The sequence below is a fragment of the Peromyscus maniculatus genome, chromosome 14, assembly GCF_049852395.1.
Source record: "Peromyscus maniculatus bairdii isolate BWxNUB_F1_BW_parent chromosome 14, HU_Pman_BW_mat_3.1, whole genome shotgun sequence".
Taxonomy (NCBI): Eukaryota; Metazoa; Chordata; class Mammalia; order Rodentia; family Cricetidae; genus Peromyscus; species Peromyscus maniculatus.
Window position 1 is genome coordinate 50,544,524 of NC_134865.1, and position 25,528 is coordinate 50,570,051.

The 25,528-nt window shown below is 35.0% G+C and overlaps 1 protein-coding gene across 13 annotated transcripts in view; it reads left to right on the top strand.

The window, feature by feature from the left end:
• The window catches only part of Gphn (gephyrin), a 400,632-nt gene that overhangs the window by 31,955 nt on the left and 343,149 nt on the right, over positions 1-25,528 (top strand). The window contains exon 2 of one of the 13 annotated variants that reach the window (XM_076551611.1): positions 9,052-9,113. The exons of the other annotated variants lie outside the window; for them this stretch is intronic. Coding sequence (XP_076407726.1) covers positions 9,086-9,113 — 28 coding nt within the window. The 5' untranslated portion in view covers positions 9,052-9,085. The remainder of the gene's footprint in view (positions 1-9,051; positions 9,114-25,528) is intronic. 13 annotated transcript variants of the gene reach the window in all.

Genomic DNA, 25,528 nt, shown 5'->3' on the forward strand with positions numbered 1-25,528 from the left:
GACTCAGAGTCCTCCAGTCTGAGGAAACAAGACCAGCTGAGAAGTTGGCTGGGTGAGGTTAGCTGTGGCTTGTTCTGTATCTCTGATCTTGCAGCTTCACCCCAATACCTGGCTCACAGGTTTGATTTTATTAATAAGACTCTCTAAGATTCCTGCAACAGCCGGGCGGTGGTGGCACACGCCTTTAATCCCAGCACTCAGGAGGCAGAGCCAGGTGGATCTCTGTGAGTTCGAGGCCAGCCTGGGCTACCAAGTGAGTCCCAGGAAAGGCGCAAAGCTACACAGAGAAACCCTGTCTCGAAAAACCAAAAAAAAAAAAAAAAAGATTCCTGCAACAAGTTACAGTTAATGTGCAGTCAAGGCAGAGATTGAACAGAGTAATAAAACTAAGGCTAGGTTCTGCAGAACAAGCAATGCAACAGATAGAACTGTGGGTCCATCTAACTTTCATTGAGTACCAGTTCAGTAGATAATTTGCCTGTGTTTTGCTTTTATGCTAGTAATTATATAGGCAGGAATTACAGATTTTTAATATTTGAAAAAAGCTTTAGAAATGAGCTTGAGGACTTCAGTTTCATTCTCTTAAAATGTGTATACTAATATTTCATACAACTGAGTTGTTTTTCCAGAAGAGAGAGAGAGAGAGAGAGAGAGAGAGAGAGAGAGAGAGAGAGAGAGAGAGAGAGAGAAAGGAGTGTTTATTTGGTAAATAAACTCATTTATGACCTTATTTTGTTCTGCCTATGAAAAGTTTATATAACCGTGTGTGTGTGTGTGTGTGTGTGTGTGTGTGTGTGTGTGTGTGTGCAAATTTTGGAAAGGAAACTGTGTAATGGAAGTCCACAGAAAATAAAGACTAGTTAGTAAGGTTTGTCTATTAGTTACTTGTCTCATTGCTATGACAAAGTAGCTGACAAGCAGCTTGAAGACATAAAATTGATTTTTGTCTTAAATGTAGAGAATACAGTAGAACACCGTGGCAGTAGGAGTCGGAGGTGTCTGGTTACATTTCCTCTGCAGCTGGGAAGGAGGGAAAGATAAATGAATAATGACAATCAACTGATGGTATCCCATGGGATAGTGCTGCTTATATTCTGGATTAATCTTCCCTCCTCAGCTAAGTCTTTCTGGAAACATACACACACACACACACACACACACACACACACACACACACACACACACCCCTATCTGGGTCATTCTAAATCTGGAAACATACACACACACACAAACACACACACACACACACGCACACACACACACCCCTATCTGGGTGATTCTAAATCCAATCAGCAAACAATGAAAATTAAGCATCCCAACTTGTGTAGATTGTTTTGGTATTGTCTACTTTGTATTGCTAAGAGCTTAGAGTTGTTTCTGGTAATTAAAAATGATTTATCTCTTGCTCTTTCTAGTAGAGAGGGGAAGGTGGGGAGATTATATCTGTGCGTAGTCTCCATTTCCCCCCCTCAGTTTGCCTTAAGCTCAAATAATTCTGATATTAGAGTGGTATATATTGAGATGGCATATTCTGAACTCCACACGTAAAATAACATATTCATAGATATCTGGGGATTAGGAAATTTACAGCTTTGTTTAAAATGTTTGCATTTAAAGTTCATTTGTTTTCTTCAAGGGATATTATTGATATAAATATGTAATCTATGAAGAAGCTATTATATAGGTTTTAAACCTATAGCTCTCTTTAAGGAATACTATTTTAATTATAAGATATTAGACAGTTTTTTAAATGCTAGATAAATGATTTTAAAGAATACTAAGGGGCGTAACACTACTGTGACTTCTATATAATATAATATATATAATATAATATATAATATATATATTATATATTAAGATAAGTTTAAATTGATGAAAGTGCTGGAATGAGGTGGCAATGATTATTTAGGAGGAAGATGTACAAATTTATGCTTAAGGAGGGTAATCAATAATCTAGTGAGGTTCACATAGTTATATATTCTAAATAGAAAACAGGGAAGTGAGAAAATGAAGGCAATTTTGGAAGGTAGTAGGTTATTTTTAGTAATAAATGATTGGCTTAGAAGGACAGACTGAAGTTTATAGATGCAAAATATATCTCTTGAACCAAAGGGGATAGGAAATAGTTTATTCTGAGCCAATATGAGTTTTCATGGTCTAGGAACATAGATTTTAATTACCCTGAATAATACAATATATTGTGAAACATGGATGTGGTTGTATAAACTTTTCATAGAACAAAATAAGGTCATACATGAATTTATTTAAAGAATATTTTAAAAATACATTGATGATGCCGGGTGTGGTGGCGCACACCTTTAATCCCAGCACTTGGGAGGCAGAGGCAGGCGGATCTCTGTGAGTTCGAGGCCAGCCTGGGCTACCAAGTGAGCTCCAGGAAAGGCGCAAAGCTACACAGAGAAACCCTGTCTCGAAAAACCAAAATAAAAAAAAAAAAATACATTGATGAGGACATCAGGTAAGCAGTTATAGCAAAGCAGGGAAAATTTTGCTATCTGATGACATTCTTAGCTTTTGGTTATAGAAGCTAGTGGTCTGCTAAGAATACATTCCAAAGGTTGTACCTGACAATCAGAAGGATTTTAGGTCAGATAAAGAATGGGTGATAAATAGCTATTAAGAAGATGAAAGATAGCCAAAGACAATTTTGGCTCTTGATCTGCACTATGACATTCCAACTCTTTACATTCAGCTCTATCTGTCAGTCTGCCATTTTCAGGAAACTTCTGTGCACAAATTCATAAATGATTTTCTTTGAAAGAATGAATGGACCTGGGAAACCAACAGTTTTTTGTTTGTTACACCCTCATTCTTCTGGTAAAAGTTTAGATTGTAAAATATTGAAGAATAGATCAAAGATAGTTGTTATGCTTTGTAGGCTGTCTGTCTTTAATCAACTAAATAAAGCTTCTCCTAGAGTCTGCTGGTAAGCACGGTTAAGTAAAATAGCCAGCATGCTATTGGTTGCTCTTCACAACTTGATAGTAAAACCCTGTTGCTAAAGACAACACTTACTATTTCAATGAACCAGACAGCAAGCTGTTGCCTAACTAGAAGCTTCACCCAAACCAACTAGCATTCATGGTGCTGAGAGGTACTCTGCATGCTATTGGAGGAGAAAGGTAATCATCATCGTTACCCAACTACTAACCCTATACCCTTCAACAGTGACTTACATGTAAAGCATACTGGTGAAATTATGGCACAATGGGTATGGGAGTAACAGTCACTTTTTGACTGGATTTAAGGCCCATTTCATGAGGTGGAACCCATACCTGACTGCTAAAGTGGCCAGGAACCTGAGACTAAATAGGTCATTGGCCTAGGGGAAAACCTACTATTATTCTGCTAATGGAATATCATAATAAAAGACTCCCATTGACATACTCCTATACCAATACATAGCTCAGTGCTTTGCTTAGCTCACAGCAGAGACTCTGCTTCTTGCAATAGATGGAAAGTAATGTAGAGACCCACAAATGAATGTGCAGAGAATCAGAGACTCTGGATTTCTAAATGGGATGTCTTTGTAAAACCTTCCCCTCACTGCTCAGGGAGCTATTCAGGGAGAAGAGGAGGCAGAAATATTGTCAAGAGCCAGAGGTGATGGATGACTTCAAGGGAAAAGTGTTTTCAGACACAACAGGACTGATGTGCATATGAACTCATAGGGCCTGTGGCAGAATGAATAAGACCTGTGTACCAGGCTTTCTTTGGGGCCACCGACCAGCTCCCAAATCATAACACGGAGGTTTCCCATTAGTTATGAATTCTAGGCCTTATCTTATGCTTGTTTCTTGCTAGCTTTTATAACTTAAATTATCTTGTTTCTCTTCATCTACATTTTGCCTCAGGGCTTTTTACCTTTCCTTCTGTATGGCTTACTTCATCTAGCTGGCTGGCTCTGGGCTGCCTAGATGGCTGGCCCTGGGCATTTCCTTCTCTTTCTCCCTCATTTTCTCCCTTCCCCCCCTCAGTTTTTTGAGACAGGGTTTCTCTGTGAAGCTTTGGCTCCTTCCCTGGAACTCTGTAGCCCAGGCTGGCCTCAAACTCACAGAGATCCGCCTACCTCTGCCTCCCGAGTGCTGGGATTAAAGGCGTGCACTACCACCGCCCACCTCTTCTCTTGTGGTTTTTTTTTTTTTTTTTTTTGGAGCCTAAATTTCTCCTCCTATTTATTCTGTCTGCCAGCACCACCTATCCTTTCTTTGCCTAGCTGTTGGCATTCAGCTTTTTATTAGATCAATCAGGTGCCTTAGGCAGGCAAGGTGAAACAGCAACACATCTTTACATAAGTAAATAAAGGCAGCAGAAACAATGTAACACTCCCTTACACAGTTAAAATAATATTCTGCAGCAGAAACAAATGTAACAGTTCTTTACATAGTTAAAGTAACATTCCGTAACAGCCCCATATAGTTTTTTGCCTAAGAAGTAAACATGGGGTCCTACCCTTAACTAAGAAGTTATTTGCAATTGATACTTGCTGGCAAAGGGAAAAGCAGTTTTCTTTCCAATGGAGTGTCAACTGGGTCTAACAACCACACTGAAGGACAGACCCCCATGCCCAGGAATAGTTGGCCAAAACAAAATGAATTGTGTGTGTGTGTGTGTGTACACCTTTTGTTTTGTTTTAGCATTTTTTGTCATATTGATCTTTTTGTTTTGATGTGTATATGCGCACGTGCATGTGCGTGTGCATTTGTAAAGAGAGAACATAAAGTTGGGTGATTAGAGAAGTAGGGAGGATCAAATCTGGGAGGAGCTGGGAGAAGGAAAATGCTATCATAATATACCGTATGAAAGAATTTTTAATCAAAATGTAGATAGGAAGACACAAACAAAATTAGGACTAAAATTAATGAAATAGAAGTGAAAAAAATGCAAGAAACCAATAAAACAAACAAAACCCAGACAGCATGTTAGGGTGTCATATTTTGATATGAAATAACTTTGGATTTCTTCTACCTTATATATGTAGGGTTTGCTACATAATGAATTTACATAGTTATGTTTCTGTTCAATAGGTAAGAGTGAAGAATTATTTCTACATTTTCCTGAACACTGGATTTCATTTTAATTCTTCCATCCCCTTTTGTTTGTTTGCTTATTAAGACAATATCTTGCTATATAATTCTGGTTGTCTTGGAACTTGCTATGTAGCTAGATTGGTTGCTGGCTTCAAACTTGTGACCCCCCCCTGCCTCATCTTCCTATTTCCTGATGTTATAAGCTTATTTCTGCCATACCTGGCCTCTCCTTTTGCTTAGGTCTCTAAAGTTATCATCTAGGAGTATACCTTTTTCTTGTTTTTATTTTTTAACATTCAAGTTGTCATTCAGATAGAATGTAACTTAGGATAAATACCTTACCTAAAGAAAATGTAAGGGAGCCTAAGGTAGTCACTAAAGTGCTTGCTGTAGTTCATTTGCTATTCCAACTCTAAAGTCTTTCTTGATTATAGTAAAGCCTTACAATAATTTATGTTCAGTATTAGGCATGTTGTCTGATTCATCACTATCTCCTCTTGTAGAAAAGACTTCTTCTAAAACTTAGACAACATGGTTAGATATTAATTTTTTTCCAACTTAATTTTTGTCATTCTGATTGCTTTCATTTCTATTCACTGGACATTCGTTTTTCTTCTTCCCTTAAATGCTAGTCACCTTTAGTGTGGCTTTTCATATGGACAAATCTTTTCTTCTGATAACGCTTCTGATAAATGAAGTCATAGCAAGGTTTTATAGTAATGTTTTGTTTCGCTCTCATGACAAGTGCACAGTAAGTACTTGTTGAAAACATTAATTGCATGTTCCATTTGAAGGTTCTAGAGGGCCTGGACATGTATTCTTCCTAATGATATCTGAAGTTTCTATTTATCTTTATACTTTTGGAAAAATTGGTATGTATGTTTTTTAGGTTATAGGGAAAATTTAAACTTTTCATTGGGTTTGAAAAATATTAATGTCCTTAGCATCTACTATAGGAGCTCTTAGATTTTAGGATTTCATGGAGAATCATTAAAAAGTTTTAAAATGGACAAAAGTGCCAATTTTTGTTTTAAGTACTTATATAATTACACCCAACGTTATCACATATCATTGTTATATAATAAATATTTGAACTTAAAAAATAAGTTAGAACGTAAAGTTACTAAATTAAAAAGTTTTGTAAATTAAATAAATTTAGCTTTTTTGGCAAAACTGAATAAATTATCTCATTTTCTTTGTTATTGAAAATGACTTAAACATACATTTTAAAAAAAGATTGTAAGAGATAGAGAATGGATCAGCTCTTAAGAGCACTTGATACATTTCCAGAGGACTTGGACATGATGGTTCACATTTGTCTGTAACTCCAGTTCTAGGAGACCTGATATCCTCTCCAACCTCCCTGAGCACTAGGCACACACATGACACCCATATATATATCCAGGCAAACATTCAAATATGTTTGTGTGTGCATATGAATCCAGGTGCCTGAAGAGGCTAGAGTTTCTAGACCTTCTGGAGCTAGAATTATAGATAGTTATGAGCCATCTGATGTAGATGCTGGGAATTTATCTTGAGTTCTCTTGAAAAACAGTATATACTCTTAACTGCTGGGCCATCTCCAGCCCGTCATTCCTTTTATTTAAGTCCAGGGCTTCAGATTTGCATTTATGTGACTTTCCTAAATTCTAAAAGTAGTCAATAGAAAGCAAAGAGTTTAGAGATAGGTTTTCTTGTTTGTTTTAATTACAGAAGTTCCCTTTGAAAACACACCAAAATTTTGATTCAGTCTGTAGCAGTTTAATCTTTCCTGCCTTCCCTACTGCCTTTCATTTTCTAAAACAAAACAAAAAAAACTACCACATTCTAAATTTGAAGTGTATTCACTGTTGTCTAATCCTTTGTGTTTTTAATTCCCTATAACAGTGGTTTTTCACCCTGTGGGTCAAATGACCCTTTCACAGGGGTGGCCTAAGACCATCGAAAAACAGATATTTACATTATAATTCATAAAAGTAGCAAAATTACAGTTATGAAGTAGCAATGAAAATAATTTTATGGTTGGGGTCTCCACAACATGAGGAATTATATTAAAAGGTCACAGCATTAGGAAGGTTGTGAATCATTGCCCTAGATAAATTGTACCTTGTTAAATTTTTCATGTGCTATAGTTAAATCTAGAGTAATAATTATTAATTGATTTCAAATGCTAATATGATTATAAACGTGGACTTTTTACCAGTTTATTAAAAATATTATTTCTTGATAGCTATATACATATTTATTTTTCTCAACTCATGTAGAAATAAAAGGTCTACTTTGTTTCTGTGTTGAGCAAGTAATGCATAAAATGGGGAGGATATGTGTATGTGTCAGATTTTTTTATTAAGAAAAGAATTGTAATTAGTTATCACAAGAAGGCTGTGTGTACTATACCAACAATCACATCCATTTAATAAGTGCAGTTTTCCATAATGAAAATTATTTAGTTAATTTTATTGTAAGTGGGTTGTCCATTTATTTTGTGCTGTTACTCTGTGGCTAAGAGTTGTATACTTCTTTGATTTTTTTTCCATTCATATTGGAGTGTGTAATTAACTGACATATGACACAGTTGTGGGCCGAGAGTCCTCTTACAAAGTCTTACTATGTAGCCCAGGTTGGTGGTCTACTTTTGTTCCTCCTCTCTTAGCATCCTCAATACCTAGATGACAAGTGTGTAACATTATCCGTGGCCTCAGTGGGCCAATAAATTTGGTATCTTGACAAAATTAATCTGCTAAACTAATGGAGGATATATGTTTTGGTCAGGCCATTTCTTATTGTGTTGTTTAATTTAGGTGTTCTATTCATATATTTAAAGCTATTACTTAGCAGAAAATAACTAATGAAATTTGATGCTTTGTTTGACCTTTGGAAATTAAATAACTTTAGCTGTTTGTTCCATATTGGTAACCAGATAATCTTGAATGAGTATATCACTTGGACACACTGGGATAATTCTGTAAAACAGATAATTCTGTATGATTTGTGAGACATTATATATGCAAACCATAGCAGATAGTATGTGTAAATGTATATTTATATGACTGTATGTTTACATATGTGAATATGCTTTCCTACCATCAATTTTGAATGTGGTGTTTGTATGGTATGATTTACTAAGTTGCCAGTCATTCATGGGCCTTTGCTGATGTATTTTTTATGTTAATAGAAATATTTTGTTAAGCTTATGTAATTTGCCAATTACTTTTAAAACTGTTTTTGTTTTATGAAAATAGTTTGTATCTATATCCAGATGATTGTTGTGATTGTGGTGAAAATGACTGCTAGTTCATGTTGCTTAAGGAGTTTATAATGTTCAAGGGATTTCTGCTATTAGGGTATAGAAAGCTAGTATGAATTTATTGTCTGAGACTGCCTTTGAACATTAATTTTGTTATTGTGGAAAGACCTAAGTTAGAAGGACAAGATAATATTAATTTACTGTCAGAAAATAGAACTTAGTACAAGTTTTGTTTTTGCTTCTAAATTTTTTTGAAAAAAATTAATAGACTCATAAATTTGATTATCGTATGTTTCAATTGAAAATGTGGGTTTCATCCCCGATACTACCATTACTTAGCTGTATTACCCTGAAAATTTTTACTGACTTGAATTTCTTCACTTTATAAATAGCAGAATTGAATTTCTAGTTTGTCTGTGAAACCCCATCCACTTCTAAAACTTTCTTATTTAGACAAAGGGGGAGATGTAGTGGGTAGCTGCTCTGTCTATGACCTTGAGGCACCACCCCTAGAGATGCAGCAGGCAATTGCTCTAACTGCCTATGACCTTGAAGTACATGTCCCCTGGGCATGACCTCTGGGTGACCCTTAAAACCTGAGATGCATGTAGGTATCTATCTCTCTCTTCACTCCTCCGTGGAACTTGGATGTGGGATTGATTCAGGAAGCCAGAACAGTGTTCCAGAACCTGTGTCAGTTCTGTTCTGTACAGTGAGTTTTCCCCTTAATAAACTCTTTTGCCTTTTAAACAGACTCGTGGATTTCTTGTTATAGCCAAAAACTAATATGGCTTTTTCATGCTTCACAAGAAGAGGTAAGTATGAGATATATGAGGCTGTTTCTGATGTAACATGCAATACTGTTTTATAGTAAACTTAAAAAATATGTAGAAGGAGTATGTGTTAAAATTAAAGTTTATGTAAGATATGTATTAATTGGTAACAGTTTTTTGTTATGTAGTATTATGGTACTATATATAATTGTATGTGAGATTCTTTTATATGACTGGTAATATTATAGGTTTATTCATTCATATCATCATCACAACCACATTACAACAGCTATAATGACAGTAGGCAATAGAAAGATTTCAGCTCCATTGTAGTTTTACAGGACCACTGTCATACATGTGGTCCATCACAGGATAAAACTTCACTGTGTAGTACTTGACTATATATAAATGCACTTTTTATATAACCTGAATTAAATGGAATCTTGTTAACAATCCTTGTTTTGACTATACTGCATAATGAAGTCAATGAATTAAATTATTCTAGTCTAGCGTGTGGTAGGCATAGTATGAATGTGCGTACATGTGCAGTTTGGTAGTGTGTTAGCTTTCTATTAATAAGCTGAAATGGCTAAATTAGTCTCAAAAAGGGAAAGACTTATTTGGCTCATGCTTTCAGAGGTTCATGTTCACTAGGCTCTGTTTCTTTGGATCTGCAGTGGCATTTGTGTATCATGACAAGAGTGCATCATGGTGATTCCAGGACTCAGTAAGAGGAAAGGGCTGCTGTCTCACTATCCTCTTTGTATTAGTTTTCTTGTTACTATAATAGGATAACTGGCTAAAGCAACGCAAGGGAAGACAGCCTAATGGTTTAAGGAAGTTCAGTTTGTCATAGCAGAGAACTTCAACGACTTCAAGGCTGTAGAAGGAAGAACTTGCTCACATTTGAGTGCATCAAGAAGCAGAGACAGAACCCAGCTAACTTTCTCTGTTTTTCCACTTTTATTTAGTTTGATTAGAGATTTGATAAGATAATGCTGCCTATTTTTTTCTGAGTGGGTATTACACAGTAAGTGTTGAGGAATATTATTTTAAAGTGTGTTGCATTTTTTTCTACTGATTTTGTTAACAATTCAAAGATATGTTTAATTAAATAAATTAACCCGGGACCAGGAGGCTAAGTCAGCAAGTAGGTGACAGGAAGGTGTAGGGAGGAACCACGTGTAGCAAGAGTTTTTTGTTTGTTTGTTTTTAATATATTATTGTGGTGTGTGTGTGTGTGTGTGTGTGTGACACAGTGTAGAGGTGAAAGGACATCTTTCAGGACTCTCCTCCAACTTTGGATCCTAGGACTGAACTCATGTCCTCAGCCTTGGAGGCAGGTCCTTTCACCCACTGAACCAACTCCCAGGCCCTGGCAAACAAATTCCTTTTTTTTTAAAGGGCTTATTTATTTATTATGTATACAGTGTTCTGCATGCACAGCTGAAGAGAGAACTGGGGCTGGAGAGATGCCTCAGCAGTTAGGAGTACTGGCTGGCAGAACACTGTAAAGGGTTTTAAAGTAGGTGCTGAGAGAGGGACCCTGGGTTTTTTTGTTTGTTTGTTTGTTTGTTTGTTTTTTTCTTCAGCAAAGGTAGTTTAGCTACTTGCTATTCAGCTTCTTTGAGTGAATTTGAATTCCACCTCAAACCTTGAATTGTGAGTTCTTTAGATTTAGATAAAGCTTTCCTTACTAGTTTTGAAAGAGAGTCTGTCCTTTAGGAAACAGAATCCCCTCAGGCTGCTGCCCTTGCTGCAGAAGCCATTGCTTGAATAGCAGCCACTGTAGATAATAAAAAACAGTTAATAACAAGTAAGTTCTCTTTGGAAGAACCCTCACAGATCCTTTGATTATTGTCTCTGATGTCCTGGATGTTTTGTAAGCCAATCAAGTTGATAATGAAGATTAGCCAGCACACCTTTCAATAGCCAAACTCCAAGGATCTAACTCCTAACTTCTTTATATTAGACTTTACCCTCTAGGCTCAACCACTGCTCAGTAGCTTATAAGCTTGGAAACAAGTCTTTGGGGGACATTTCAGATCCAAATAATAACAATTAGTGTGTGTATGTCCCTCTCCTTACACTGTTGCCATTAAGAGTCAATTTTGTGAGTCTTGACAAGGGTTCCTGTTTTTCTTCCAGTTGTAATGGTGGGGCTATCCTATGTTTCTGTTTTTTTTTTTTTTTTTTTCTTCTGGAAATAGAGCTACCTCTTTTCCCCTCCTGGCTTCAGTGAGTTCTCATCAGGCCATGGTTTTGGTGCCATTTCTCTTGAAGATTAGGGATGTTGTTGCTTAGGTGAAATGAACAGGTAGTTCTGAATAGAGTGCATCATTTAGTTTGACTGGAATTACACCAGTATCCTTACACACGATTTGTAAGACTTTTGTTTGATAGAGGGGGAAGACTAGATAGTCCTAGGTGACTGTTCAGCTCTGGGTTCTCTTCTTCAGTCAGCAATGAAAAACTCACTCATTTCCCCTCCTATATTCATTGTATTGCTAGTAGGGCTCCAGAAGAAAGGGTAAAATATACAACTCCCTGTGTGTGCCGCCCCTAGAGTTTTACTCTTTAATAGCTTTTAACAGTATGTTAAAAATTCCTACTTTATTTTTTGGTAGTTTTTATAGGCTTCAGTGGCGTCTATCCCTAGGTTAGGAAAAGCTCTACTTCTGCTTTTTGCATGTTGTTCTATATGTTTCAGGTTAATTGCTCCACTTCAGTTCTTTATTGGGCTGAGAATAACTAATAAATTTGAATTTTACAATTTTCTTGTCATATCAGTGGGAGTGATGCTCTTTCCAACTCTTTATGTATTCAGTCCTAAACAAAGGAAGTCCTTTATCTTAAAAAATGCTTTAATTTCTATGTTATTCCTTATTTGTTTATTTATTTTATTTATTTATTTATTACATTTTAAAGCACATTTATAGTATCTGACTGAAAATCCTTGTTTGTTCCCTTCTGTTTTTGTCAGTTATTTTTTCTTATTTTTATTAGTTATAGTTCTCTCTTTAAACTATAGTAATCTTGTGGATACTTAACATGCAAGCATAAGGACCATAGTTTGATCCCTAGCTACCACTTAAAATCAAAACAAACCAATCCAAAAAACTAGTATGCGCCTTTAGTCCCATTCTGGAGAGATGGAAAGAAGAGGATCCCTGAGGCTTACTGGCCAGCCATTATACCTGAATTGGTGAGCTTCCGCTTTATTAAGATACCCAATCTCAAGAAAAAGGTGGAAGAGCTGGATATGTGGCTTAGCAGGTAAAGTGCTTGCTGTGTAGTCATAAGGAATTTGACTCTGTAGCACCCACATAGAAGCCGGGTGGAGGCCCACCCATAATGCTAGCCGACAGGAGGCAGAAACGAAGAATCCCTGGAGCAAGATGGCTAGCTAGGCTAGCTATAAATGGTGAGTTCCAGACTTAGCAAAACACCTTGCCTCAGTATATAAGGTGGAAATAGATCAAGGGTCACACTCAACAGTAGTATCTTTAGGTGTGTGTGTACCTCTCTATGTGTACTTAACTCACATGTAAACTCACATACACACACATACAAACACATACTACAAAAATAGAAGACAAGTAAGGAAGACACTTGACTAACTGGAGCTCTACAGATGTGGCCTTTCTAGAACCTCATTTTAATATATTTTTCAGTATTTTCTTTGTTCTTGCTCTGGCTGATCAGACTTCTATCTATGTCATGTAACAGTTTATGATTTATGAAATATCACTTTAGAGCTTTTCCTAACCTAGGGATGCTGACCTTACAAAATTATAACTTGTATATGTGCACCTTAGAATTCACCAGAACCTTAGCCGCTTTTGCAGATGCTAAAATGCTTCCTTTATAAGGCTGTCTTCTTTTTGGTGATTTGTTCTCTCCTTTTGCTTATTGAGACAGGTATTTTTTGTGTAGTTCTGGCTGTCTTGGAACTCACTCTGTAGACCAGGCTGGCCTCGAACTTACTTGCCTCTGCCTTTTGAATGCTGGGATTAAAGGCTTGTGTCACCACCACCTGGTTTATAATTCTTTTTTTTTAATATGTAGATTATAGATTTATTGCTATATGTAGATGACAGATAGATGGATGATAAATTTCTTTTTCTTAAAAGCGTTATTATTAGAGTCTGAGATGATTTTTACAACATTTATTTTTATTGTATGGTTATGAATATTTTACCTGCATGTATGTCTATGTGCCATCAGCATGCACACCCATAGAGACTTAAGATACTGTTGGATTCTCTTAAACTGTAATAACATACAGTTGTAAACTGCCATGTGGATACTGGAATCTGAATCCAGGTCCACTGCAAGATCAGTCATTGCTCTTAACTGCTGAACCTTCTCTCCAGCAGCACCCTGAGAGTTTTTATTGTTGTTGTTGGGTTTTTTTTTTTTTTTACAATACAATTCAGTTCTACATATCAGCCACGGATTCCCTTGTTCTCCCCCCTCCCGCCCTCCTCCCCTTCCCCCAGCCCACCCCCATTTCCACCTCCTCCAGGGCAAAGCCTCCCCAGAGGACTGAGATCAACCTGGTAGAGTCAGTCCAGGCAGGTCCAGTCCCCTTCTCCCAGGCCGAGGCTAGTGACCCTGAATAAGTCCCAGGTTTCAAACAGCCAACTCATGCAATGAGTACAGGACCTGGTACCACTGCCTGGATGCCTCCCAAAGAGATCAAGCCAATCAACTGTCTCACCCATTCAGAGGGCCTGATCCAGTTGGGGGCCCCTCAGCCATTGGTTTATCATTCTTAAAGACAGGGTCTTACTATGTAGCCTTGACTGCTCTAGAACTTGCTGTGTAGATCAGTCTGGCCTTAAACTCAGAGAGATCCACTTGACTCTGGGTTCCATATGCACAACCCCATGTATACACATGCACACACAAACATGAATGCACATACATGCACATAACTGTAGACTTTGAAGCACATGTGCAGGTGCCTGCAATAGGTTATTATAAAAGCTGGCATAGATGACTGTAGAAATGGGCAAGTATTATAATATGTAATTAAGATAAATAGAAAATGGAACTGAACTGGGGAAGAACAGAAGCTTACACTTTGAGTTAATTTATTTATTCTAATTTTTTCAATAAAATGAAAATGCCAAATCAATCAACTTACCTACCAGAAGTTCAACTTGCAAAACCTCTAGGGCATTTGTTATGGATGCTGTGCTTAACTATTAGTTAATTAATAATTTTATTCCAAGTTTATTTTAACTACTAAGTTAGTTTTTGAACTTTTAACTCCTCTGTTCTATGGACCAATATGAAACATTTGTTTTAGGGAATGCCACTTTTAAAGAAACAGGTGCAAAGTTTCTTTGGATTAGATTTGATGTACTTTGAATCTTTTGATCACAAGACAATTTTTGTACACCAGGACACAGAGACTGTCAGAATTGTTTTGTACCCATTTCTGCTTATTCAGTAGAATGCAAAACATGAATTATTATTTAAATATATTCATTTAAGAATGTAAATAACCAATTGCCACAAAGTGTATTTGCACTCAGAATTAGCTGTTAGATAATAAGTGTAAATTAGACAAAGAGGAGTGTTCTATCTCTAATCCATATATACTAGTAAATTATTACTAGTATATTATTACTCCAGTAAATATTTATTATTATTACTCCAGTAAAAGCAAGAAGTATTCTGATCCTTCATGTTACTTTTTCTGTTGTAGAAATGGTGATATTTGATAACTTCATCCTATTTGTGAAAGTAGGTGTTATTAGTCAATTTTGTATCACTGTGACAATATACTTAAAGAAATAAACTCAAAGGAAGCAAACTTTATTTTGGCTTATGACACCAGAGGTTTTATGGCTGGTTTCATTACATTTATATTCGAGTTAGGTATAATCATGGTTGGGAGCACATGGTAGAATAAAGCTACTCACTTTATGACAACCAGAAAGCAGAGAGAACAGAGTGGAAGGGGCCAGGGACACTCAAAGGCATATTACGAATAAGCAACAATTTAAAGATGGGAAGAGATGGTGGTAGAGGAGAAAAGAGAAAGGCCATTTTGCCAATAAAGAGGTGGTGTTTAAAAGGGGGGAAAAAAGGTTATATCATTCCCATTGACACACTTCCTCCAAGCATGTTCTACCTCCCAATAACCTACTCAGCTAAGAACTTGTCAATGATTTTATCTATTGAGGGCAATGATACTCAGTCTTTCCATCCACAAGTCTCTAAAAACAGACATTTAAACAGGAATTTGAAAAATTTACTAATTTCCCATCAGGAACAATATGTGATTCAAATTGTAGGAAAGAGTACATGAATTAAAGAAAAGTTTGTCCAGGTTATGAATTGTTAGCACATTTGGTTTTTATAAGAATACAAATTATTACACTATGGTGTATTTTGAACATGGGAATCTTATTCTTTATTATAGTGGTATAATACATCTAATTGGAAATTGCTGAATATATATAATGAGGAAAGCATCTATACACTTTATCTGCATTTAACTTCAGAATTTAAATGCCTTTAGAAAAACAGATTGTCTTTTAGTCTTGGTTTTTCTCATCAGCAAAACTGAGATGATAAACCTACTAGAGAAGGTATTTTGAAGATAAATTTAGTAATTTATATGTAATATGTATGAAAAATGAATGTATAAAGGTATAAATTTATATTGTTTAAAATATATTTAAAGTTTTGGAACCTTTAAAGTGAATAAATTAATTTTTATAGTAATTCAAAGGCTATAGGAAATGAATAAATATCTTTGACCAAGGATGAAATAAGGCATGAATACTATTTCTTAGATGACATAGAGAATTAGAATGTTTTAAAATATTTTAGAGAGTAATTTTGTTCAGAGTCTTAAGCTGTTTTCTTTTGTTAATGAAAAATGATTATAAATGAGGAAATGCTTTCTCAAACACACAATTAAAATTTCTGGGTAAGATAAACAGTCTAAACTTATGTAGTCTTAAGAGGACAGAGCACTGAGGTGAACTGTTAAGTAATATGGTAAGTTAAAAGCATTATAGTTAAGAAATGACTTATATTTCAAAAATATAATGTAAAGGTTGCTTTACTTTAGACATAGTGCCATGTTCTTTCCTCTAATGCTTGATATTTAACTATATAGAGTTAAGTTTTTATCTTTTTAAGTGTTTGACTAAGAGATTAAGAATCTAATTTTGTTTTTTTAAAATAGAAAATTAGAGAGATTTTGTGTTAGTTTCTAATTTTTCTACCCATTGCTTCAAATTCACTCTTGGTCAAAAGTAAATACACTTTCATTAAATACTACAAAGTGAATATTTATTTTCTTTGTAAGAAAAGTAGTATACACTTGACTTTAATATACTCTTTTTTAGTACTAATACCAAGGAAGGATTTTAAATAAAGTGTAGTCGTAAAATACAAGGACTCATAAAAGCTTTTAGAGGCTATCTATTCTAAGTCTTTCTCAGCAGAATCTGAGTTTTGGAGTAAATAACTAAACATTTTAATTATATATATTTAATATACACTTATATGTGTATAGTTTGATTATAAGCTTCTTAACCTTAAATAACTGTTAGCATTAAATCAACTAATAATGCATAGAGGATGGTACAAAATGTTAATGATTATTGCTATCCTAATACTATCCTACTGTTCTAATTTCTTATAATAAAATACTTTAAATAAAAATATGTAGTGTGTGTGAACTAGTAGATACTAATTTTGTATTTAACCTAAGTAATATTTAAGATAGGTAAAGATATATTGAAGATGTGAAAGTAAAAGATGATTTCTGATTTTATTTTCTTCAAGATTTTAGAAAAATGAGAACAATATAAGAGCAAAACCAAAACAAAAAGAAATTTTTCTTTTTAATATTTATTTTAAAAACATAGTTTTATAATATCAATTTATCAATTCTAAAGATTCTTCAAGTTCTTTTATTTTCAGTAGAGGTGATAATAACTGTACCTACTAAGTTCTTACATTTTGGTGATTTTATTCCCCTACCCTCCTGCCTTTACTTTGCATGTTACTAGGACTTTAGTTCATCTTCTTTCTCTAAAAAACTTTAATGCGACTTTGACATTTGAATGGCTAATAACCCACTTTAAAATTTTTATAGAAATATTCTATTGATTCACTATAATCATTCAAGAATTTAGTAGCTTTCATTGAAGAGCTATTCCTTTTTAATCAAATCAGTAGTCACAAAAGAGACTCAGATCTTCAGTTACAAATTTAATAAAAAGTGTTCATGGTGACTTGAAAGGTAACTACTCTTTTATGAAAGAGTGAAAATACTAAGGAAATACATATTGGTTGTGTCTCTGATACATAGGAAATATTTGGGAAAGTTTTTTTCCCTTTCTGAATCACTTCATTTTTCCTTGTCTTGGTTGTGTTTACATGCTTTGTTAACTTACTGGGAGTCTATTAACCCATAGCCTAACCTCTTCATTTGTTCTTTAATCACTCTTCCCGACTGGAAACTGAAGATGTAATGCGTCTTAGATGCTGAAAGAGTGTTCATAGACCTCTTCTGTATTCTCCAGAGTGAAGCAGAGGACAGGACAGCTTAGGGTAGTGGTTGTATAGAAGCTTGAGCTTAGCTTCTTTTAAACTATAGGTACTTTGGAATATACATTGTCTTTTTGCTGTTCATTTTAAGATGTATTTTTTTGTTATATCATCAGTTTGTGTGTGTGTGTGTGTGTGTGTGTGTGTGTGTGTGTGTGTGTGTGTACTTTGATGATTAAACTGAATGCGGGAGGGTAGTTGAAGATGCTGCAAGCTAGGTTGTAAAATAGTTTTGTTGACACTGAATTTTCCAATGGACCTAGCTTCAAGCAGATGGACAGGACTTACTAGAAAATTTTATGTAAGTATACGTCACAAATATATAAGTATCATCTTGCAGCAGAATTCTGCCATGTAACCGATTTCTAGGGTTCTCAGATACAGGACTGGCAAGAAAATGAGCAAATGTCAGTACAAAACCCACTTCTGGAATCCTGACCATACAGGATTAGAATAAGCTGAGGCTGGAGCCGTGGTTTCCAACCTGTGGTTACGACCCACTCCTTTAGGGATTGAGTGATCCTTTCACAGGCTCGCATATCAGATATCCTGCATATCAGATGTTACATTATGGCTCATGACAGTAGCAAAATTACAGTTAGGAAGTAGTAACAAAAATGATTTTATGGTTGGGGGTCACCACAACATAAGGAACTGTATTAAAGGGTCGCAGTGTTAGGAAGGTTGAGAACCACTGCTCTAGAGCCACATTAGAGCCTTGAGCTGATCTTCTTTCAGCATTTTAAGGGACTTTGGATGGTAGTGTAGCACTGAGATCTCAAATATCAGTGATTGATCTGGACAAATACTAATGCCAAGATGAGTAAATAAGCTATTTAATACCCAGTCGCTTTCATCTGAAATCTGAAATCTTCAAGTGTGTGACCATTCTGTTTGAACTTCTAAAAAGAAAATGAATCTGGTGGGATGTGTGCTGCTAAATGTAGGAATATCTTGATTTCCTTAAAACACCTTAACTTTTTTTTTTTATTATTTATAATCAAGAAGCCATGTAATACATTGTAAATTCTCAATGAATACTTTGAATGAATGGATGAAAAATTGCTTAGATTGTTTATGGCCATACAACCCAATTTAAATTATATTAATTACTTCCTTTATGCCATAACAATCTTCCAGCTTAAGAGCATGGATAAAAAATTGGCAAATTAAATTACTATCTGGGTTATAGGCTTTATTGGTATTGCTTTTGTTGCTTTCGTTTACTGATGTGTCAACCCCACTTAGTAAGCAGCTATTGAATATGCTTTGCTGTGCTTTTTAATGATTGTCTTTACTTTGTGCCATTGTTAAGTAGATATTTTTGAGGCATTATTAAGTACACATGTGCATGGTAGAATCTGTAAAATGTGTTATAAGATAAAGAAAAAAAGTATAAAATTTACTTCTGCTACTAGGGAACTCAAGTTAGGGTAGCCAGATTGTAGAGAGAGGGTAGGCTGCATGCCCAGCATAGATGGCCAACAGAAAGCAAACTCAGTGGCATCTTTGGAGGGTCCTTGTCACAAAATGGTATCTCATGGCTTTTTCTTTTTCTTTTTTTTTTTTAAGTTTATCTTGTTTTTTAAATTTTATTATTATATACATATAATTTTAATATATACATATGCATTTTCTGTGTATTATTTTATAAATATATATTTGAGTGTGTGCGTGCGTGCGTGTATGTGTGTGTGTGTGTGTGTGTGTGTGTGTGTGTGTGTGTGTAATCTTTTTACCCTACGGGTCCTTTGTGTATGTATTATGGCTTCCAGTTTAGTGCTTTTTGCGAATATTGAGAATGTGAACAAGTGGATCACTGTCTATATCTGTTTGTTGTGACTTTTCTTGTGCTCTTTTCATTGTGTCTGTTTCTTTTATCCTAGTCCAATCTGTTAGTTTTCTTTTATCTAATTATATTTTATTATTATCTTTTAGAAGCCTGTTTATTTTTTTAATGAGACAGAAAGGGAGAAGATTCTGATGGGAGGGGACCTGTGGAGAAGCTAGGAGAAGTAAAGGGAGGGGAAAACCGTATCAGGATATAGTATGTGAGAAAAAAATATTTTTAAAAGGAGAAGACAAAGTGAGGTAGCTATGCCAGTGAGTAAAAAGATTGAAGTGATGTTTAAGAAGAGTCTTTATAACTACACATTCAAAAATGAATGAGAGGCCTAATAACTTACCACAGAAGCCTGGGCCCCTGGAATACACATATGGTGGAAGGAGAGGACAGACTGTGGAGTTGCCCTCTGCCCTCCATTCATGTTCCATGTCACATATGCCCAAACCCCCACTCACAGGAATACATGTGCATGTTACACACACACACACACACACACACACACACACACACACACACACACACACACACACCACAACGGCAACTACTGCTACTAAATAAACAAGCATTAAGTTAAAAATTGAATGAGAGTATCTTGGTTACTGTTTTGAAAACCTCTAAAACTTTCCTGTTTTTAATAAAGCACTCTTAAAAAGAAACAAGGAATACTATTATTTCATGTATAATTACCGGGTTATTGTAGCACAAGTTTCTCTGGTCCCACTTGGCCCTGCGGTCCCATAGCTGCTCATAAAATAATCACTCAGAGGCTTATATTAATTACCAATTGTATGGCCTATGGCAGGCTTCTTGCTAGCTAGCTCTTTCATCTTAAATTAACTCATTTCTATTTATCTAAGTATCATCACATGTTCCGTGGCTTTACCTGCACCCATTACATGCTGCTCCTTGGATGGCAATTTGGCGTCTCCCCCTATTCTCCTTTCTCCTCTCACTGTCTCTCTCTTGGATTGTCCCACCTGGCTCCATCCTGCCCTGCCGTAGGCCAATGCAGCTTTATTTACTAACTAATGGGAACAGCACAGAAAGACATACCACAGCAGGTTATAGCCAATTTTTCTTTCTTTAGAGATATAGATTATTAATTAATATTTCCCCCCAAAATTATAGAATTTCAGTGAAGTTACAACTAGAAAGAAAATAAATGTCCTGTAACAGAATTATTCATCATATTTAAGATATCATAGACTTAGAGTGTTAATATAAATATTTAGATTATTGTTTCATATTTTTTGTTAAAAGAACATTAGTGTTTTTGGTTCATCCTACACACGCCCCATTTCCCATTACAGCATTCAAGCCAGATTATTCAAACCATTTTGATTTCATGGGAACAGTGCCATCTACTGAGTCACCAGCATGATATATCACATATTATTTCCAGAGAATAGAGAGAAATATATTTATTCAGTTATTTTTATCACTTATATTTAAATTTAATTGCTCTTTATTTGATTTCAAAAGAAATGAAATAATGTAAGTAAGCAGGTGTTTTGATTCTAAAAATTTCCTTCGTTGGAAATAGCAATTGAATTTCAGCTTTAAATATATTCTCTTTCTAGTACATTAAACAAATTGAATTCTATCAAAAGCTTGCTTACATTACTTATAGTGTATATCACTTTATCTATTATCATTCAGTGTTTTCCTGCTTTCTTATTCTCTGTTTGTGAACCATAGTTTCTGTTTCCTGAGTCAAGAAATTCTGATTGAATTCTTGTCTTTTCAACTTAGTGAGAAAAAATAGGTTGTTGAAATTATGCTGATATTCCATCATTAATTCTTTAGAGCATAAATTTACAAACATATATTTCACCATTTGCCCTAAAAAAAAAATAGCTTAGGGCTAGAAAGATGGTTTAGATATTAAGAGCTCTTACAGAAGACCCAGGTTAGGTTCCAGTAGTCACCTGATGGCTCACATCCACCCATCTATTTCCAGAGGATTTCACATCCTCTTCTGATGTTCTAAGGATTGTGTTATGTTGTACATATACATACACTCAGGCACGCAAAAGTACACCTTTAAATACACACAGAAATAAAATAAAAAGATAGTATAAAATATATTTCTGCAGCTGGAAAGCTTAGTAGTTAAGAGTACTAGCTACTCTTACAGAGGACCTGGGTTTAATTCTTAGCACTCACATGGCAGCTCATAATGTCTGTAACTCCAGTACTAAGGGATCCGATACCGTTTTGGCTTCCTCAGACACCAGATACACATGTGGTATGCAGACAAATATACAGGTAAAAACACCCACACATATAAAATACTAATACTCATAGTAACACTAATAGTAATAATAGAACATTTAAAAATATATTTCCAAAAATAAACTTGCCAAATAAAATATATAAACAAAATATATTGTATACTATAACAAAACTTATACCATGTTGAGCACATGAAATAGTATTGAATTTATTTTAGTGCTTCTAGTTTAAAACTTTGTTACTCTGATAGTATAAATACTTCTGTTGATAGTTAAAGACTTAGGAAGGGAAAATCGTAATTAGAATATAGTGAATGAAAAAATCCATTTTCAATAAAAGAAAAAAAAACTTTTACCAATGAAAAGTTGTTTTTTTTTTTTTTCTCAAGAAATAACCAGATCTGTTGTCCCATGCACCGATAAACCTTTCAGTGGCCTGTGGTATTGGTTATATACAATTGAAAGGGAAAATGTTGCTATCAATGTGATGTTAAATTGAAATATAGTAGATTTTTTTGTCCAGTCTTCCCATTTAACAGTCTGCCTTCATCCTTATATACTTCTCACTATGCTTTTTATAAATTTTGAAGTTGAAAAAATAATTTATCTTATAGTATACAAAATAATGTTTTAGAATATAGATGCATTATATATTAACTATATTGAGCTAATCAACGTGTTTTGGTTGCAGTGAAAACTTTCTTAGCAAATTTTGAATATTGTTGTATTCAATATATTGTTATTAACTCCAATTACTATGATAAATAAGGTCACTTGAGTTTACTTTTCTTTTTTAATTCAGGTTTGATATTTTTGGTCACCATCTCCTATGTCCTATACCCATCTCTAGGCTAGGGAAGGCAGTATTCTACACACATACACACTCTTTCTCTCTTATAAACACATACACATATGAGATCTATGAAATTGTTGTGTTCTTCTCTGTGCTCGGTTTATTTCACAGCTCTCATCATTCTATAATTTATTTGTATTGTCATCAGACAGAATTTCTTTTTGTTTTTGTTTTATTTTGTTTTTATAAAAGGCTGAATAATACTCTATTGTTGACATTTACCAAATTTCATTGTGCGGTTCATGTTACAATTTCATTGAAATGAACATGGGTGTGAAAGCTATCTCTTTAACATCTGATTTTATAGACAATGACTATATACTTAAAGTGGGATTCCTGGATCATGTGGTAGTTCCATTTTTTAAATTTTAAGAAAACTGCATAGTGTTTTTAGTAATGGTTATGCTAATATCATCGCACTAGTAATGTGAAGTGGTTCCTGTTTCCCCACAACTTTGTCCATTTTTATTATCTTATATCTTTTTGACCATAATCAGTCTAATGGCAATGTTTTCTATATAACAGATCATGCACATTCACTTTAAATTTTATTTCTGTATGTATGACTGTGTGTATGTTTGTGTGGTACATGTGCATTTGTGTGTGTACACACAGAGGCCAGGGGAGAATGCTAGCTATCCTCCTCTCTCTCTCCACTTTATTTCTTAGAGGCATGGTATCTGGATGAAAACAGCTAGGCTGGCAACTAACAAGCCTCAGAGATTTTCTGCCCCTATTTTTCACAGCTTTGGGTGTGTTTGCAGTCTTGCCCAGCTTTTTAAGTGAGTGCTAAATCTAAACACAGGTTCTTATGCTTGTGGAGCAGATGTTTTTACCCTCCTAATAGCTATCTTCTCCTCCCATCCCCATGACATGATAGAACTTCCCAGAATATACTCCTAGCGACTTAATTCCTCCAACTGGGACCAGAAAGTTTACACTCCCCCCCAAATGCCATTAAATTAATTTAATCTGTAAGGGGATTAGTACAATGAGAACCATAATGATCCAATCACCTCTCAATGATTGATACCATAACTGGCAATCAAACAAATGAGATCATGTGGGGGGGACTTTATATTCAAATCATAACACCCATTATGTGATTCTCAATTTTGGAAACAAATTAAGACTTTGAAATCATTTACAGTTTTATAGAGAAATGGGAAACTTATGATGAGTTAAATTCTCATTTCCAGTTTAAATGTGTTGGGTATTTTTTTCCACAAATAAAAATTTTATATAGCTATGGTGTATATCTGATGTTTCAATATATATGTATACTGTGAAATAATTAAATCAATATATTAATATAGTTCCTCACAAACTTATTTTGTCTTTTGGAAAAATATTTAACATCTACTTTCTTAGCAGTTCTGAAGTTTACAATGCATTCTTATAAGCTAGTGTCATCATGCCATATAATGTAAAGAACTTACTCATCCTAACTGAATCTTTCCCTGTGATGTGCATTGCCTCTGTCTCCACCCTCCAGCCTGACATAAACACTTTGTTCTCTACTTCTAGTTCAACTTTTCTAGATTCCACAAGTATGTGATATGTAGCATTTTTCTTTCTATACCTGATTCATTTCACTTAATATCCTTTAGGCATCCATCATGCCATAAGTAATAGGAGTTTCTAATTTTATAAGGCCTGATAGTATTCCATTTGGTATATAGTGAGCATGCATATGTACATACATATATATGCATATATAAATGTTAATATGTCACATTTTCTTTCTTTCATTTGCTGAAAGCAGTGTTAATCTTTGACCTAGTCTGTTGTGACTAATGGAGTGCAAATGAGAATATAAATGTTCAATACAGAGGTAAATACTCAATGCACATATTTTATTTCCTCTGGATATATGCATAATATTGGGGTTACTTTGATTATATTGTGGTTCTATTTTAATGTTTTGAGGAATCTCCATAGTATTTTCCATAGTTGATTGTACCAAGTCAATTTACTACCAGTAATGTGAAAGGAAAGGCTTGCCTTTCATCATATCCTTGGCAACACTTAACTTCCATCCTTTTGATAATGGGCATTCTTACCGGTGTGAAGTAATGTTTTTAATTGTGGTTTTAATCTACTTTCTCTAGTATTTAATGAAGTTGAGTGTGTGCGTGTGTATGTGAGTATGTGCAAGAATTTGTGTATATTGATTATTTTATAGTCAGTTTCCAGTGCCTTATTTTGTCTGTTAAATACGGTGATCTGTTCTGTCACTGTTCTTGATGCTTGCTGTTGTACATTGTTATCTGTGCACTAGCTTTGATATTTATACCAGTTTTGATAATGTGAGTTTCCAGAAATTCTAATGAGCAGGATGTTTATTTTCTCTGACCCAATAATCATTTCTGTTATTTTACCACTAGATGGTGCACCAAGTCCAGGTTTGCTGTAAACCTATGTCTGATGTAGTATCATAGTTTTGGCACTAGGAGACCCAAGCCCAAGTATGCCCTAAATCCACAGTTGAGTTATTGTTAATAATTAACTGGACACATGTCTTCAAAGATAATCTGTATTGTAAGCTTCCATTTGGGGTTGTGGTAGGCTCAGGGCATTGTCTACAACCACCTGCTTATAGTCAAACACACTTGGATTGTGCCCTGTTCTACACAGCTCTGACCATCTCAGGCATGTATCATCCTACTGTGCACCTGCCTTTTCTTCTCACATGCATACAACAATGTTGGATTGTACCTGGAGGTAACAGCTACTAAAACTAGCATATCACAGTAGCACAGTGGAAGGAACAAGGCCCATGCTTCTAGGCGTTACCAGCTGCAATTGTATACATAATGGTTTTCGACCACAGCAACCACACATAGATGATGTTGGCCAGAATAGAAATCCAGTTTACTGACACGATGAGTTTCTGTCATCAGGATAGGTCTGGAGACTTTGTGGGGGATAGGAACTG